General features: G+C 38.9%; 1 protein-coding gene across 1 annotated transcript in view; it reads left to right on the top strand.

Annotated features, from left to right (window-relative positions):
- The window catches only part of YTHDC2 (YTH N6-methyladenosine RNA binding protein C2), a 73,077-nt gene that overhangs the window by 18,660 nt on the left and 36,065 nt on the right, over nucleotides 1–18,352 (top strand). Inside the window, exons 6-12 of the mRNA XM_008144467.3 lie at nucleotides 839–941; nucleotides 1,803–1,959; nucleotides 5,191–5,298; nucleotides 8,211–8,359; nucleotides 11,116–11,251; nucleotides 15,051–15,177; nucleotides 15,391–15,456. Coding sequence (XP_008142689.2) covers nucleotides 839–941; nucleotides 1,803–1,959; nucleotides 5,191–5,298; nucleotides 8,211–8,359; nucleotides 11,116–11,251; nucleotides 15,051–15,177; nucleotides 15,391–15,456 — 846 coding nt within the window. The remainder of the gene's footprint in view (nucleotides 1–838; nucleotides 942–1,802; nucleotides 1,960–5,190; nucleotides 5,299–8,210; nucleotides 8,360–11,115; nucleotides 11,252–15,050; nucleotides 15,178–15,390; nucleotides 15,457–18,352) is intronic.

The following is an 18,352-nucleotide window of genomic DNA, read 5'->3' as shown; positions in this document are numbered from 1 at the left end:
GTCCCCCAGTCCCCTCAGCCCCCCAGCTGCCCAGAGCCGGCCCGAGGTGCAGGCAAGCCTCGGATGGTGGCTTCCCAGCCACCCAGGGCCAGCCCAAGGCGCAGGCAAGCCTTGGATGGTGGCTGCCCAGCTGCCCAGGGCCTGCCCGAGGCTCAGGCAAGCCTCGGATGGTGGCTGCCCAGCTGCCCAGGACCGCCCAAGGCTCAGGTAACCAGGGCCGGGCCGAGGCTTGCTCTGCCGGCAGTGGCAGCAGCAGAGGTGTGATGGGGGTGTCGCCTTCCCCTGATCGCCAGGTCGCCTTCTGCCCATGAGGGCTCCTGGATTGTGAGAAGTGGCAGGCTGGGCTGAGGGACCCCCCGCTCCAGTACATGAATTTTCATGCACTGGGACTCTTGTTTAATTAATTAAAGGCTGTTTAGTAATAAAAATTTTGTGAAGTTGTCAGGCATAAAATAAATATTTCACATAACTTTGCTGATAAATCATATATACAGTATTATATTATTTACTTTAAAATATTTTTATTGATTTCAGAGAAGAAGTGAGAGGGAGAGAGAGAGAAACATCACTGATGAGAGAGAATCATTGATCAGTCTCCTCCTGCATGCCCCCTCCTGGGGATTAAGCCTGCATCCTGGGCATGTGCCTGACTGGGAATCAAACTGTGACCTCTTGGTTCATAGGTCGACACTCAACCACTGAGCCACACCAGTTGGGCTATATTAGTTACTTAAAGTAACATTTGTTAAAGTACATATGAGACTAGCATTTAATGTGATCATGTTTTAATTACATATAATGCTTGTAATTGTGCATGTTATTTTGATTTTTTAAAAAGGGTTTCTCCAAAGACACTTCTGACATTTTGCACTAATGGGGTATTGCTTCGAACATTGATGGCAGGAGATAGTACATTGTCAGCTGTGACACATGTTATTGTGGTAAGAATATTGCTGAATTTACCATAAATTTCCATAAAATTTAAATACATAATTACATTTTTAGAATAGGCTATAAGTGAGAACCAATTTGTTTTTTTTTTTTTTTGAACAGGCTATTATAATCAAGTTACTTTTTTATTTTATATAATGATTAGAAATACATATTTTATATTTAACCTATTTTTATCAGATTTTATGAGAAAATAAAATAAGTAGATAGTTTTTTAAAAAGTGCTTTTTTTATGTATGAAAACGATACATGCATGCATTTACTTAAAGCTCTCTAAAATGGTGAATGTTTTCTCTGTACGTATGCTTAGTCATCTGATTTCTCTTTAATATGTATTTACCAGCCTTAGGGCATACTTTACAGTCATTTAACTTCATGGTGAAGCTGCTAAATTAACTAGCTGCTAATGAAGAAAGTAGATGAATTATCACCCTACTAAAGAGTTATAAGCTTTTATCCTGTTTGTATAAAAACAAGTAGATTGAATTTTATAAACTTGTAATAAACAGCTTTTGTAAACTTATTAGTTCTGTGTATTCAAACCAAAGGATGCACCTGAGCCCTGATGCTAACAGATTTTGTATATTATATTAAAAGAACATTAAATCAGACTGTACTAATTCAGAGTTTATTTTAGTTTGTGTGGTTTTATATTCTGTGAAAAACAACAACTATATTAGGTTATTAATGTCTATTTCTGAATTGTCCATAATACAAAATTTTCACTAATACTGATTGGCCTTGTCCACAGTCAATTTGAATTAGTGTTAAACCTATCAGTTCCATAATTGTAAAGACTTAGTCATCTATAATTTTTAACTATTCCATGGTTTTATTTTTGTTTACTGCAGGATGAAGTACATGAAAGAGATCGATTTAGTGATTTTTTACTTACAAAGTTAAGAGATTTGTTGCAAAAGCATCCAACTTTGAAACTAATTCTTTCTAGTGCTGCCTTGGATGTAAATCTCTTTATAAGATATTTTGGAAGTTGTCCAGTAATATATAGTAAGTTAAATTATAAGATTTCTTTTAGCATTTTTACAAAAGAATGCTTTTTGGCATGATTATATTTATTGTAATCAGAATTGGGAAATGTTCTGAAGTAAAAAGTATCCATTTCTGTTTCCTTTGAGATATGCTTAATTAGTTGTTGCTCAATTATTTATCCTTTTCCATATACAACTCTTTGCTATTGTGTTGTGAAGCCAATTCTTTTTTTTTTTTTTTTTTTTGGTGTAGCAAAGATGGAGATTTATTGAAGAACAAGGACAGACTCCCACGTGGGGAGAGGGAAGAGTCCCACAGAATGGACTCCCAAGTAGGGAGGGGGAAGAGTCCCTATGAGGCCAATTCTTTAATATTAAAAGGAAATATTCTTTATTTTGGCCCTGTATTCCTCTTTAAATTCTATCCTATAGCTTCCCTTTATTGCTAGACCCCTTGAAAGAGTAGACTACATTCCCTTGTTTACTTCTCTTGTACTTCTGAACATGCTGTCACTTAACTTTTATTCTTGTCCTTTAATCAAGGACAAGGATAAAAAATTATTAAATTTATCCTCAAAAATAGAAAAAGTTGTATGTGTTTACTTCAATGATATAGTGCAAACATGTATAGGAAAAACTTGACAATTGCTCCTGTCCTCTTGTTATTCCATGTTCCACTTTCCCGAGATTAATTGATGTTAAAGCTTAGTGTATATCCTTTTTTCACCTTGTCCATGCTCATACGACATATGCAGATACACATATATATCGCGTTTACAGAAATTGGTTTTACAGAACTGAGCACATACATTATTTTGCAGTTTGCTTTATTCATGTGACAGTACATCGTGAATAGTTCTTCAGATCAGCGGTCTTGGATGTAGTTCATTATTTTAAGCAGCTGTTTTAATATTTTATAATATGAATGCACAATGATTTATTTAACTATTTCTTTATTTTTTGATATTCAGATTGGTTTTAGATCCTCCCTTTCCCCACAATAAACAGTGTTGTAATAAACATTCTTATATGTATGTCCTTATATACTGGTGCTCTTATTTCTAAGGATAGGTTCCTGAAAATGAACTTGTTGAGTAAAAGAATATTTTTAATTTTAACAGATTTTTCAGTTTTACTTTCTTAGAAGTCTGGAATTATTTACATTTCTGTAGTGTATAGGGCTGTTTATTTGTATATTCTATCCAGTATTGTTTTGACACTAATTTAATTGCCAAGCCTATGGTTCATATTTTATACAAAAATCTTAATTAAATTTTCTTTAGTATTTTTCATGGTTGGCCCCCTTTTTTTTGTGTATGTGTGAAATGCTCAGATCCCATAATTTATTTGACAAAACTGCCTTCTGAGACTTAATTACATTATAGTTTGCACTTTCTTTTGTGGTCTCCTTTGTAGGTTTACTCTTTTGCATGGTGCTTAAATGTTGGTATTATGGTTATCCCCTTGATCTTTTCCTTATACACCTTCACTTCCTCTCTTTTCTTTGTTTTTCCTCTTCTTTTCTGCTCTATGCTACACTCTGTGAGGTACTGGAGATGCACAGTTAGTGTCCTTAGAAGTTCTCAGTGCCTTTCTACTTTCTTATTTTTACTTATTTATTTAAATGAGTTAAAAAATTTTTTTTATTGATTTCAGAAAGGAAGGGAGAGGGAGAAAGAGAGAGAAAAATCAATGATGAGAGGGAATCATTGATCGGCTGCCTCCTGCAAGCCCCCCACTGGGGATCGATCCTGCAATCTGGGGATCCTGTGCCCTTGGCCAGAATCGAACTTGGGACTCTTCAGTGTGTGGGCCGATGCTCTATCCACCGAGCCAAACTGTCTAGGGCTACTTTCTTTTTTAGACTGATGACTCCTGAATCTTTATTTCCAACAGACTCTTTTCCCCAATTCAGACTGTTCTCTAGAGCTTTGGTCTTAGATATATTATAAACAGCTTACTTCTAATATGACCCAAACTCAATACTTAATAGTTCTACAAAACTCTTTTCTTACGTTGCCTGTTTTGATTAATCATACCATTGACCTAGTCACGTAAGTCACAAATCTGTATGTTTTTCTTCTCAATATTCTTGGACGATAAAGCACATGAAATACATGCTTCTGCTAATTGAAAGCTAATTTTGGCACCTCACAATTGACATGTCTAAAACTAAACCCCAACTTGCACCAGCTAATTAACCTGTTCCTTTTTCAGTTTTCCTTGTTACATTAAGGAATAATCTCATCATCTATCCAGTTTTGTAAGCCAGAAATCTAAGACCTATGATTGAATTTTCCCTATCATTCCTCCATATCCAATCGAATGATGAGTTCTGTGGGTTTTACTTTCTGTCTCTAAAGTCTCTTTTTTTCCATTTTTACTATCACCAACCTCATTCAAGTTGTTCTCTTTTTTTACCTGAACTATTGGAATAACTTTTACCTGCTCTGTTCCATCCACTCTGCTCTCTTTTAAATCCATTCTCCATGGTGCAGTCTGAACGGTCTTTTCTGAATTGGAATTCGATGACGTTGAACACTCCCCTGAGCTTAAAACTTTGAATGACCATTACTTTAAGATAAATACCCTTAATAAGACTTATCTATTTCTCCTGCCTCATCTTGAACTACAATCCCTCTCAACACCCCCTCTCTTACTATGTTCCAGTTAGCTTGAAACTAGCTTGGTCTTTTCATATCTTTTCCCACAGTGGGCTCTTTGCATGTGCTGTATTTCCCCACATAGCTTAGTTATTTCGTTTACCCCTTCTCTTGGTCCTCATTTTCTCAGTGAGGATGCTTTTCTTAACTCAGTAACACCCCCACCCCCATATTACTGGTAGATATTGTCATGACATCTTGTATTTCTCTTTGATAACACTTGTCACAACTGTATTTTAAAATTTCTATTCTGGATTATTGGATTAATGTCTGTCTCCTCTGCTAGCTTGCAAGCTTCAAGAGATCAGGAGGTAGCTCTGTTTCTGCTTACCATTTGTATTCCTGGTGCCTAGCATGATGCCAAACACATGATAAGTAGAGGGTAAACATTGCAAAAACAAGCATATGAACAGTTTTCTAAAGTAAAGATCACAGTTATATTTAAAGGGCAATATCATGAGGATCACTTGACCTGTGGAATTGCTTTTGGATTTTACACTCAATGTTTGTTAACTTGGGAATCTCATGGTTTTATGTGAATTATCTCTGAGATGCAATAACTACTTTTAAAAATGTATGTTATTTAGTACAGGGAAGACCATTTGAAGTAAAAGAAATGTTTCTGGAAGATATTTTAAGAACTACTGGATATACAAATAAAGAAATGTTAAAATACAAAAAGGAAAAACAGCGAGGTAAGCTTTTTTATTTTTTATTCTCCCCCCCCCCCCCATTGATTTTTAGAGTGGAAGGGAGGGAGGGGGGAAGGCAGAGAGAGAGAGAGAGAGAGAGAGAGAGAGAGAGAGAGAGAGATCAACACGAGAGACATATTGATTGGTTGCCTCCAGCATGTGCCCCGACTGGGACGAGGATCAAACCTGCAACCCATGTACATGTCCTTGACCAGGAATCGAACCTGAGACTCTTTGGTGCTCAGGTCAGTGCTCTAACTACTGAGCAAACACTGGCCAGGGTGGGAGGTTAGCTTTTTATCAAACACATATAAATAGAAAATTACTATTCCTATTGACCTTTTAGAATACTCCAGTATAATACTATGGAGGTACAAGGGCAATTGAAAATGTCTTGTATATAATTGTGTAATATTATATTAGAATACTGTCCCAAATATACCTTTTACAATATGGTTTATGTCCAGAAGTTATAATCTATAGTGAGGAATTGAAAGTGGATGCCATATGGTGAATACCACAGAAAAGGGGAGGTGGGGAAAGGTAGGAGAGGGTAAAAGGGGGATAAATGGTGATGGAAAAAGACTTGATTTGGGATGGTGAATACACAATACAGTATACAGATAATGTATTATAGAATTGTACACCTGAAACCTATATAATTTTATTAACCAATGCCACCCCAATAAATTCAATTTTAAAAAACTTAATTAAAAAGAAAGGGAATACCAGAATTGAGAAGGTTGTGTGCATCTTTATCCAAAGATTCAACCACTGCCCTGGCTTGTGTGGCTCGGTTGGCTTGGCATTCCGTGCACTGAAAGGTTGCTGGTTGCCAGATTGATTTCCAGCCAGAATGCATGCCAGGGTTGCAGGCTAGATCCCCTGTAGGGACATGCAGGAGGCAGCCAGTTGATGTTTTGCTCTCACATTAATGTTTCCCTGTCTGTCCCTCTCCATTTCTCTCTAAAAATAAATCAATAAAAATATTTTAAGGAAAAGATTCAACCACTGTTTGAAGGAGGGAGAAAAGTATGATATGCCACAGCATATCTCAGGACAAGAGTAGGGAGCGGGTGGGAGGGAACTCATCTTTGATACAATGTCAAGGTTTTCAAATCTTGATACTGTTATGAATTGCTTCTATTCTTTGATTTTAGCATTATTTGCTTATTAATACATTTCTTATGACATATCTCAGATTTTGAATTAGGATTAGCCTCTTCTTATTTACCTTCAACTACATTATTTATGATGGAAAATTTGGCTTAAAGCTTTGATTCTGTTTTGTCTGTATGACCTTGGATAAATAACTTTGGATTTTCCACTTAATAAAGCTGTTAGCAATACTTATTTCACAGTGCAGTGCTAAATCACTAATATGTTAATTATAAAACTTCTAGATCTTGAAACTTTTGAACATGAAAATTGTATAGAACTTATATCTCAAACAACTAGCATGGTGGCAGAAGTTCAAGAAATTGTTTTCTACAAAGCACTATATGAATACCAGTCATTGATTTAAACAGTATTTATTGTATGGCTAAAATACTGTTCTTTGAATTATGGTTATAGAAGTAAACATTTTACTAATAGATGAATAGATAATATTTTAAGCAGTTTCATGTGTCCTTATGATTCAGCATAACACATTTCATTAAATGTTCTAATTAATATTTTTTTAAAAAATAACTGTTTATATAAAAGGCTAATATGCTAAGTGTCCGACTGACCAGTTACTATAACGCACACTGACCACCAAGGGGCAGATGCTCAATGCAGGAGCTGCTGTGACGTGCACAGAGAAATGGCACTGCGGATCTGGCGCCTGCAAAGCAACACTCGGCTTCCCCCAAGTGGGACATAGGCCCTGCCACCACCCTGGAGTGACAGCCCACAAGACCCCATGGCGCAAAATGCGGCCCACAGCCCCGCCCAGCCTGGAAGCAGTTGCTGTGGGCACTGGGTAATGATGTCACATAGCAACGCCTGGCTTCCTCTCCCTAGGGACGACTAGCCTCCTTGCAGTTTCTTCAGCCCAGGAACACGACTTGCTTTATAGCCGAGTGCAAATATTTTACTCTTTAACCAAATGTCTGTGAAGCATTTTCCCCTGCCTCATCTCATTTGATCCTCACAGAAGTCCTGGAGTAGGTAGATAGGAGACTTGGTGGAATCCTATTTCCTCTTCATTAGCTGGAAAACGGAGATTTAGAAACTAGACCCAACTGAAAAGAAGTAAGAAATGGTGGACCTTGAAAATGACTTCAGGTTTTCTCACTACACAGAATATAGTCAACCACTGCTGCAGTTAAATATTTTACCCTTTGTTCTCCCTGCATGATCTACAATAATAATCTGCATTGTGTTGGTATTTACTTACTGCTGTTGCTAACAATTACCTGAAAGAGAAGTTGGGGTGCTTCACTGGGCTGGAAAAAGTTTAGCTACATCAGAAAGCAGGTCTAATTAAGCAAGTTTATTATATAAAAGGCTAAGTTGACTCACACATGCATGATACATACAAAGCTCTTGCTGGCGCCAATCGTACACTTGTGTTTCAATCTGTCATTGTCGATCGTGAATTTGGTTGACACTTCTATTATAAAGGGTGAAGAGATCGATATTAAAATATTCTAATTAATTTCTGTTCAATGTGCACAAATTTGTGTACCTGGCCACTAGTATTTAATAAAGGAAGTAGACTCTTGTCTTCCTGACATCTGGCTATATAAAGATGTTAATGTCTTTGCTCAGGTTTTTCACATTACTTTAACTGAAAATATGAGTGTAATTTATTTTAAATAAGGCCAACTTTAAAGTATTTTCAGATTCATTAAAGATCTAAAACAAAGGAATATATTTCACAAAGCAAATAATTTTTTCATAAATTCTTTCTTTGATAATTAATTTAGAAGAAAAACAACAAACCACACTTACAGAATGGTATTCAGCTCAAGAGAATACTGTCAAGCCTGAATCTCAGAGGCAAAGAACAATTCCAAATGTGACTGAAGAGTATGATTTATTGGATGATGGTGGTGATGCTGTTTTCAGTCAGTTGGTAAGACCTAATTGGTTTCATACAGATATTTTAAGTAAAAATTTTATAGTTTAAAGAACATCATAGGAGATCATAATATTTTTATGCATTTTTTAATTGTTTAAAGTATTATATATGCCTCCTTTTTCCCCAATTAACCCCCCCCTGCCACTCCCATGCCCCAGGACAAGCCCCAACTGCCCCAGTGTCCGTGTCCATTGGTCATGCCAATATGCATGCATACAAGTCGTTTGGTTGATCTCCCACCCCATTCCCTCCCCTGCCTTCTCTCTGAGGCTGGATAGTCTGTTCAGTGTTTCTTTGTCTGTGGATCTATTTTTGTTCATCAGTTTATGTTGTTCATTATATCCCACATATGAGTGAGATCATGTGATATTTATCTTTCTCCGACTGGCTTATTTCGCTTAGCATAATGCTGTTCAGGTCCATCATGCTGTTGCAAATGGTAAAAGTTCCTTCTTTTTTATAGCAGCGTAGTATTTCATTATATAGATGTACCACAGTTTTTTAATCCACTCATTTGCTGATGGGCACTTCAAAATATCAGACTTATGTTGTAGCAATATCTTTACCGATACAGCTCCTAAGGCAATGGAAACTAAGGAGAAAATAAACAAATGGGACTACATCAATATAAAAAGCTGCATAGCAGAAGAAACCATTAACAAAACAATAAGAAAGCCCAACGCATGGGAGAACATATTTGCCAATGCTATCTCAGATAAGGGTTTAATCTCCAAAATTTACAGGGAACTCATACAGCTTAACAAAAGGAAGATAATCCAATCAAAAATGGGCAAAGGACCTAAATAGACACTTTTTGAAAGAGGACATACAGAAGACTGAGAGACATATGAAAATATGCTCAAAGTCACTAATCATCTGAGAGATACAAATCAAAACACCAATGAGGTACCATTTCACACCTGTCAGAATGGCTATCATCAACAAATCAACAAACGACAAGTGCTGGAGAGGATGTGGAGTAAAAGGAACTCTTATGCACTGCTGGTGGGAATGTAGACTGGTGCAGCCACTGTGGAAAACAGTATGGAGTTCCCTCAAAAAATTAAAAATGGAGCTCCCATTCGACCCAGTAATCCCACTTCAGGGAATATATCCCAAGAAACCAGAAACAGCAATCAGAAAGAACATATGCACCCCTATGTTCATAGCAGCACAATTTATGCATTTTTAAAGTGTAATTTTTTTAGTTTATTTTAGGCTACAACACATTTTTCAGAGAGACTTTCTAACACTTTTTTTTTTGTAAATAATGCAAAATCTTTTACTGTTTCATTTTAACTTTAAATTATTTCAATATTTTTCTCTAAATATTTTGAAGTATATACTTGTAGATATTATGCATATGCATTATTATTGCTTGCTATTTTGTCATCTCAAAACGTTTAAGCGCCTATGAGCTAAATAATATAAGACATGCTAACAGGAGAAAATTGAGAAAAGATAGTTGGTCTTAGAGCAAATAATACTGTTATTGTTTCTATCACCAATCAGCTTTGTGACTGTATAAAATCAATTGCCTACTATAGATAAAATCAAGTTCTCTTATTTTTACAAGTGAATATTTGTAGAAGCCCTGACTGGTCATCCATAACTCTTCATCCCCATTCCCAAGTGGTGCCTCTCCTACACTGGGTCCCATGGAGTCTGAAAACTGAAACTAGCTGATTTCCGAGGCCCTTCTGGTCTTTGACTCTGGTTTGGAATTCTTTAAAAGGCATTGATGATAATGCAGAATATAGCTGGGACTATGCACTTTCTATAAAAGGAATTTAATTTACTGTTTTGAGCATGAGAAGGTATATAATGCAGATATACTGCAGTTTTTTTTGTCATTATTTAGTTATAATGTATCCAAATGAACTACACATGAGTTTAAAATGCTTTTAAAGAATGTTTAAAATCGTTTTTTAATATAGGGAACATTCATTTGGTTCAATGAACAGTATTTTGATTATTAGTTCTTAAGACTGGGTTACACATTACCATCACCTAAGGAACTTTTAAAGCCCTATGGAATCTGGCCTCCATCATCAGAGATTCTAATGTACTTGCTCTGGGGTGGAACCTGGATCAGTATTGAAAAGCTCCAGGTGACGGTGCCTCTGGTGTACAGTTGGGAGAGAACCACTGGTATACATTTTGCAACATCCTCTCAGAAGCATACTTAGTTAATATTTTGTCTGGATCATACTACTTTGTTGACAAACATTCTTATTCTCAGATGAAAGATGAATGTAAGAAGAACATATAGTACTGTAAGTGATATGTTTATGATGAGATGAGAAACTTATGTCAAAGTCTATGCTATAATATTATATGGTTAGTAGTTTATGTGATCACTAGAGGCCCGTTGCAGGAAGATTCCTGCAAGAATAGGGCTTCCTGTGGCCTGAGCAAAGCAGAGAAGGGAGCGAAGCCCGCTAACCCACCGCCTCCCTGCGCTTTCTCTCCCACTGCTGCTGCCGCCCTCACCCCGCTTTCCGCTTTCCCTCCCTCTTGTACACTGTCTTCAGTCTTCGCTCCTTGTCTGCGTATGCAAATTAACCACCATCTTTGTTGGGTTAATTTGCATACTCTGATTGGCTGGTGGGCGTAGCAGAGTGGTGGTTAATTTGCATGTTTCTCTTTTATTAGTGTAGATTATGGCCATCTCATGTTCTTTGCAAGCAAAGGTTAAGCTGTTAGGTAATTTATAACCTTTGCTTTTTTTTTTTTTTTTTTTTGTAAAGACAGAAAAAGATGTGAATTGCCTTGAACCATGGTTAATAAAGGAAATGGATGCTTGTCTTTCTGATATATGGCTGAATAAAGATGTTGAGGCCTTTGCTCAGATTTTTCACCTTATTTTAACGGAAAATGTTAGTGGTAAGTGTAATTTATTTTAATTTATTACTCATAGAATTATGCTGAAAATTTAATCTAATTCAAAATGTATGTACTACATTTTTTATTCACAACCAATAATTTATTCTTTTGGAGTACTTATTTGAAATGTACATATCAGGATCTTCTTATTAGCATAGTACACTAAATAAATGTTATGTTAAATCAGGATTCTTAACCTAGTTATACTAGAATAGTTTAATGGGGTCTGTGAGTGTTGCCAATTATGTGCAAAAGTATTTTTATGTTTATGTATTGTACACATACCTTCCCACTCCCAGGGGAATGGCTTGGATTTTTAAAACATTTGTGATTTCAAAAGGAGAAGAAAAAAGTTAACTTTGCTCTAAATTTTTAAGTAAGTGAATGGAGAATTTTAACATATCTTTAGTTATATGAGCTCAAGTTCTAATTCACATGTACATGCTGTATGTCATGTGACATGTTTTCACTAGTGAGTTATCCTGATGTTGTTAGTTGATGATAGTGGATATTGGCAATCAGAGATGAGTTTCAGAACCTTGAAGGCTTCCTAGCAAAAGGTAGAATAAAATATCATAGAAAGTCAGTACTGGAAAGGATTTAGATGTTCTTTCACCTAAACTTCTCAACATTATCCTATGTAATAAAAGGCTAATATGCAAATTGTCCCCTCCAGAGTTATACCGACCGGGAGTTTGACCGCACACTATGACGTGTGCTGACCACCAGGGGGTGGCGCGGACTGAAGGACCCCCAGCCAGCAGTCGGGGGAAGGAAGGCCCCGGCTGGCCCTGATCACTGGCCAGGACTAGGGACCCTATCTGTGCATGTATTTCATGCCGTGAATTGGGCCTCTGGTTATTATAATAATTACTAGAGGCCCGGTGCATGAAATTCGTGCACTCAGGGGGGAGCGGTCCCCCAGCCCGGCCTGCGCCCTCTTGCAGTTTGGGAGCCCTTGGGGGATGTCTGGCTGACAGTTTAGGCCCACTCAGCCATCAGTCGGACATCCTTAGTGCTGCTGCGGAGGTAGGAGAGGATCCCGCCACTGCCGCTGCGCTTGCTAGTCTTGAGCCTGGCTTCTGGCTGAGCAGCGCTCCCCCTGTGAGAGCACACTGACCACTAGGGGGCAGCTCTTGCATTGAGCGTCTGCCCAGTGTGCATCATAGCAACTGGTTATTCCGCCGTTTGGTCATTTTGCATATTAGCCTTTTATTATATAGGACTAGAGGCTCGATGCATGAAAATCCATGCACTGGGTGGAGGCGGGGGAGTCCCCTCATTCCAGCCTACGCCCTCTCACAGTCCGGGAGTCCTCAGGATATGTTCTACTGATGGCCTAAGCCGCAGTCTGGCCTCCCTCTGTGGGAGGCGACCAGATGGGCGATCAGGGGATGGCGCCGCCCCCATCAGCCCGCCGTTGCCACCCGGCCTCCCTCTGTGGGAGGCAACTGGATGGGCCCATCAGGGGACAGTGCTGGCCCCCACCCCATTGGTCCTCCACCGTCGCTGGTCGCCACCCCCCCATTGCCGTTCCCTCCTTCTGCCCGCTGGCATGCGCCTTGGCTGGCCTGGTGCCACCTGCTTGCCGGCCCCTTCCCTCCCTGCCAACTGGTCGTTCCGCCATTCGGTTGATTTGCGCATGAAATCGTGCAGCCCTGCCCACCTGCCTGCCTCCCCACCTTGACACCCTAACCTCTATACCCAGAGCTTGAGTGCGCCTGGCCCTGCCCCTGACCCCTCTGGCCTTCTCTGGCCGCTTCAAGCCCCGCCCTCGGTCCCATGAGTTGCCTCGGGCTGGTCCCGCCTCCTCCTGGTGCCTCCCCGCTTCTGCCCCATCTCTGGAGCAACGTGGTGGCTCTGCCCCATCATGGTGCCGGAGGAGAGCGTGGAAGCTTCGCGCCTGCTGCAGAGTTTCGAGTGCCGCTTCCTGGTGGCACGCGCGCTGCACTCCTTCCCCTGGAAGGTGGGTGGTGGGGTGCTCTGAGTGTGAGTGGTGGGTGGCAAAGGACTGGTGAGGGGGTGCTATGGGCTCTCACCCCTGCCCTCCCTGCCACTGGATGGTCCTGCTTCCTCCTGGCGCGCCTCCCTGCTTCTGTCCCATCTCTGGAGCAATGCGGCGGCTCTGCCCTGCCGCACTCGCAGCCTCCTGCTGATCGGTTGTTACAGCATGAGGGCATCATGACCATTTGCATATTAGCCTTTTATTATATAGGATTATTGATCACTTCCTTCCTGAAACTTTTTTTTTACATTAACTTCTGATATTCCATACTTGGTTTTCCTTCTTCTTATCTCCCTGGATGGAACTACTTGGTTTTCTTGGTAGTTTTATTCTTTTTTTTAGACCTATAAATATGAAATGTCCCAGACCTCAGTCCTTTGACCTTCCTTATACTTACTATGGATCTCATTTAATCATAGCTTTATGTATTTATTTAAAATTTCTTGTAATTTTATGTCTCCAGTCTTGACCTCCCTCTCTTCAATATATCTGATCACTTGACATCTCTAGTTGGATGTCTATCAGATAAAACTGGATTTGCCCCAAACAACTTTTGATTTCTTCTCAACTTGCTCTTTCCTTAGTGTTTCTTAAGTATGCATAATCAATTGTAGATCTTTTTAAAAATGCAGGTGCCTGGCCATCTGAGAACACCTGAATCTGAATCTAGAGTACTATCATTTACTTACTAGTAGTTGCTAAGTCAACAAAACATAAAATCACCCTTGACTTTATTCTCACACCCCACATATAACCCATTAAAAAATCCTGTTAGTTTTACCTTCTAAATAAATCCAAATCTGACTACATTGCACTTCCCCTCTGCTGCCATCCTAGTATAAGCCAACATTTCTCTTCTGGACTATAGCAGTAGCCTATTAACTGCTTCTATTGTTATTTTAGACTCTTTTCCAGAGAACAATCAGATTGATCCTTTCAAAAAGGAAATTAGATCATGCTGTTTCCCTGTTCTCTTACTTTTCCATGGCTTTCAATTACACTTTGAATAAAAATCAAAGACCCTTCCCTGATTTGGTCTTTGGTTGCCTTTTTTATCTCATTTTCTACTACTTTTCCCCTTGTTCACTCTGCTTTAGCCACCCTTACCGTCATTCCCATATTTGGGCCTTTGTTTTGTTGTTTCCTGTGTCTGGAATTCTGTTCCCACAGATACTCATAAGGCCCAATATCTATTCCATTCAGCTCTCTATTTAGAAGTGACTTCTCAGAAAGGTCTTTTCTTACCATTTTACTAAAATTGCACCCTTTTCTCACTATATTTCCTTACCCTGCTTTATTATTATTTATTGTACAGTTGACCCTTGAACAGTATGGGGTTAGGCGTGTAGTTCCCCACGCAGTTGAAAATTCCACATATATTTTGACTCCCCCAAAACTTAATTACATTTCCACCCTGGCTGGTGTGGCTCAGTTGGTTGGAGTGTTGTCCCAAGTACCAAAGGGTCATGGATTCAATCCCTGGTTGGGACACATATGGGAGGAAGCCCATTAGTGTATCTTTGTGAGCTTAAGATAGTTTAATAACTACCTTTTCTTCTCTGAAATTCCAAAGATAGTCCCTATTTCATCCTGTTTATACTAAGGGCATATTAATAACAGATCCTTTGGGATGATATGAGTTAAGGGTTATGTAATGCTGTTAATCATATAGTTAGGTGAAGTAGCCAATTCCAGCTAATTCTTCTGATGCTCAATTCTTTCATTTAAATAAAAGTTACAATGATTTTAAATAATTTGGAAATTTAACACATATTTATCTTTTTCTTATTTTAGTCGATTACAGACATAGTGAAACCAGTGCAACAGTTCTGATGGTTGCTGCAGGACGAGGTTTTTCAAGTCAAGTGGAGCAGTTAATTAGTATGGGAGCCAATGTCCATAGCAAAGCATCAAATGGCTGGTAATTTTAAACTGCATCTATTCTTTGTGTATCTTTGTATAGGCACACATATCTTTTTTGATTTTTCATATTTATCTTTATATTAAAAGCTATTGTGTAATAATTGCTGGTACATCTCTAATGGGTGAATGAAAAATTTTGAGCAACTACTAGTTTTGTAATTTTGAGAACATTGTTTGTTTGTCTTAATTTGATACCTTTGAATTTTGGCAGGATGGCTTTAGATTGGGCTAAACACTTTGGGCAGACTGAAGTTGTGGATCTTCTAGAATCTTACAGGTAAAACTTTATACTATGTTTAATTAATCCTAACTGCTTTTTAAAAAACCTTAGCCATGTAAATGATAGAAAGTGACAAATTTATAGTCTCTTACTGAGATTTTGTGTGTGTGTGTGTGTGTGTGTGTGTGTGTGTGTGATTCTAAGGAATTTTTCTGATTATTTTGGTGTAGTTTGCTAATAAGATCCACTGTGGTATAATATTTACCCTTATTTTTTATTTTATTTTGAAAAAGCAGAAGGGGAATTTCCAGTTTAACATGGTAGCTTCAAACATGTATTTATTGCTGCATTTTTTCAAAACTTCACTAAAATGATAAGGAAAGGAATATAAAATGTGTAAACTGGCAAAGTTATTTGGCAGATCCAAGTGTTAACTCTAATATGGTGGGTTTTGTTGTTATTTTAATAATAGCATTCAGAACCTGCAGTCCTTTTAGTGCTAACATTTTGAATGTTTCAGACATTCTTTTTTTTTTTTTAATATATTTTTATTGATTTCATAGAGGAAGAGAGAGGGAGAGAAAGATAGAAACATCAGTGATGAGAGAGAATCCTTGATCGGCTATCTCCTGCACAACCCACACTGGGGATTGAGTCCGCATATGCCCTGACCAGGAATCGATCCATGACCTCCTGGGTCATAGGTTGACGCTCAACCACTGAACCACGCTGGCTGGGCTGTTTAGACATTTTTATGGTGTCAGGTATAGCACACTAGACACTACAAATTACCAAGTAAAGTTATTATCTGGGCAATATTTTAATTATCCTGGTTAATTGGGCTTTCTTTTTATTTCCCAGATTATGACATTATCAATTACAAATTTCAAATATTTAAAATTAAATTTATTATGTTTGTTGCATAATTGATATCTAAAGTTTATAGCTTAAAACAAAGGATGTTATAGCATCTTCATTTACCTGTTAAAAAGTAAGAAAAAAACTTGGAATGTTTTAAAATGGATCTTAACCCTTTGCAGTCGCTTGCTTTTTTTTCTCGATTCCTTTATTCTAATGCTAACCGTGTCGAGTCACACTCGACATCCGAGTGCAAAAGGTTAAGGTTTAAATACTGCAATTATAAAGTTGTATAAGTTTAATATTTTCCCTACTTAAAGCAGTCTTATGTTTATCTTTCTGCTAAACTCTTTTAGAGAGATTAGAGATTGTATTATATTAATTTCCTAGAAATCTTATTGGTAAATACTTGTGATGGTAGTAATTTATATCTTAACTAGAGGCCCGATGCACAAAAATTCGTGCAAGAGTAAGCCTTCCTTCCCCCAGCTGCTGGCACCGTCTTCCCTCCAGCACCCGGGACCTGGGTTTTCTTCCTTCGGCCTCTGGCAGGCACCTGGGACCCGGGCTGGCTTCCCTCGGCCGCCCGCAGGCACCTGGGACCCGGGCTGGCTTCCCTCGGCTGCCCGCAGGCACCTGGGACCTGGCTGGCTTCCCCATGGCCCGCCGCCAGGCACCCGGGACCCGGGTTGGCTTTCCCCAGGCCGCCCACAGGCACCTGAGACCCGGCTGGCTTCCCTCCGGCCCCAGCTTCATCAGGAAGGACATATGGAATGACGTCTGGAAGACATCCGGTCTAATTAGCATATTACCCTTTTATTATAGATATATAGGATAAAGAATTAAGGCATTTATTTCAGTAATTTATGCTGATTCTGGCTTTTGGAAAATAGCATAATTAACCTACTTTTAATATAGAACTACCAAATTAAGAATCTTGTTAAGTTGGTACCTATAGAATTTTTTTTAAATGTGGAATTTTCTTCAGAGTGTTGTTTACCATAGTGAAGAATAAGAAACAACCTACTAAGAAAATATAAATGATGACCAGAAGTTTGGTTTTTAAATGTTTATTGAGATAAAATTCATAAACCATATAATTCACCCATTTAAGTGTACATTTAAAGTTTTTTAGTATGTTTACAGTGTTATGCAGTCATTACCACAATCAATTTTGAGAACATATTCATTACCCCGAGAGGAAATCTATACTAATTAGCAGTCACTCCTCATTTCCCCCAACTCTCCCAGCCCAAAGCAACCGCTACTGTACTTTCTGTTTCTATAGATATGTCTATTCTGGGTATTTCATATAATTGGAATCATATAATATGATTGATGGTCTTCTGTGATGGGCTTCGTTCACCTAGCATGGTTTTTTCAAGGTTTATTCATGTTGCAGCATCCTTTTTCTAACTGAGTAATATTCCATTCTGTGGACAGACCAGTTTTTTATCCATTCATTAGTTGATGAACATTTTGGTTGTTTCTACTATTATGAATAATACTCGAGGCCCGGTGCACAAAATTCATGCACTCGGGGGAAGGTCCCCCAGCCTGGCCTGTGCCCTTTCATAGTGCGGGAGCCCCGTGATTGATCGCCCCAAAGAGGTAGGCCCTGTCCACCTATCCGGGGCTCCTTGATGGATTGCCCCAAAGAGTTAGGCCGGAGCTGAGGGTCCCACCTTTGCAGTGGGCGCGCAGGGCTGTGGGAAGCCCTGCGGAAACCACACGGAGCAGCCGCCGGGGCTGCGCCCCTGTGGGGCCGCGGGAAGCCCGCCTCCGCTGTGTGCACAGCCATCTTGTGACGGTGTGAGGGCATCACACTTGAGGGCGTGACGACTACTTAGCCTTTTATTAGTAAGGATTAGTATGAACATTTGTCTACAAATTTTTATGTGGACATAATTTTATTTCTTTTGTATGTATACCTAAGAGTCAAATTGCTGGGGCATATGGTAACACGATGTTTAACATTTTGAGGAATTGACACATTGTTTCCAAAGTGGTTGCGATATTTTACATTCCTAATTAGCAATGTGTGAGGGGAAAGTTTCAATTTCTCCACACCCTCTCTAACATTATGTTTTTTAAT

The sequence above is a fragment of the Eptesicus fuscus genome, chromosome 4, assembly GCF_027574615.1.
Source record: "Eptesicus fuscus isolate TK198812 chromosome 4, DD_ASM_mEF_20220401, whole genome shotgun sequence".
Classification (NCBI taxonomy): Eukaryota; Metazoa; Chordata; class Mammalia; order Chiroptera; family Vespertilionidae; genus Eptesicus; species Eptesicus fuscus.
Note: the sequence above shows the minus strand (reverse complement) of the source record. Positions and strands in the feature narration are given on the sequence as shown.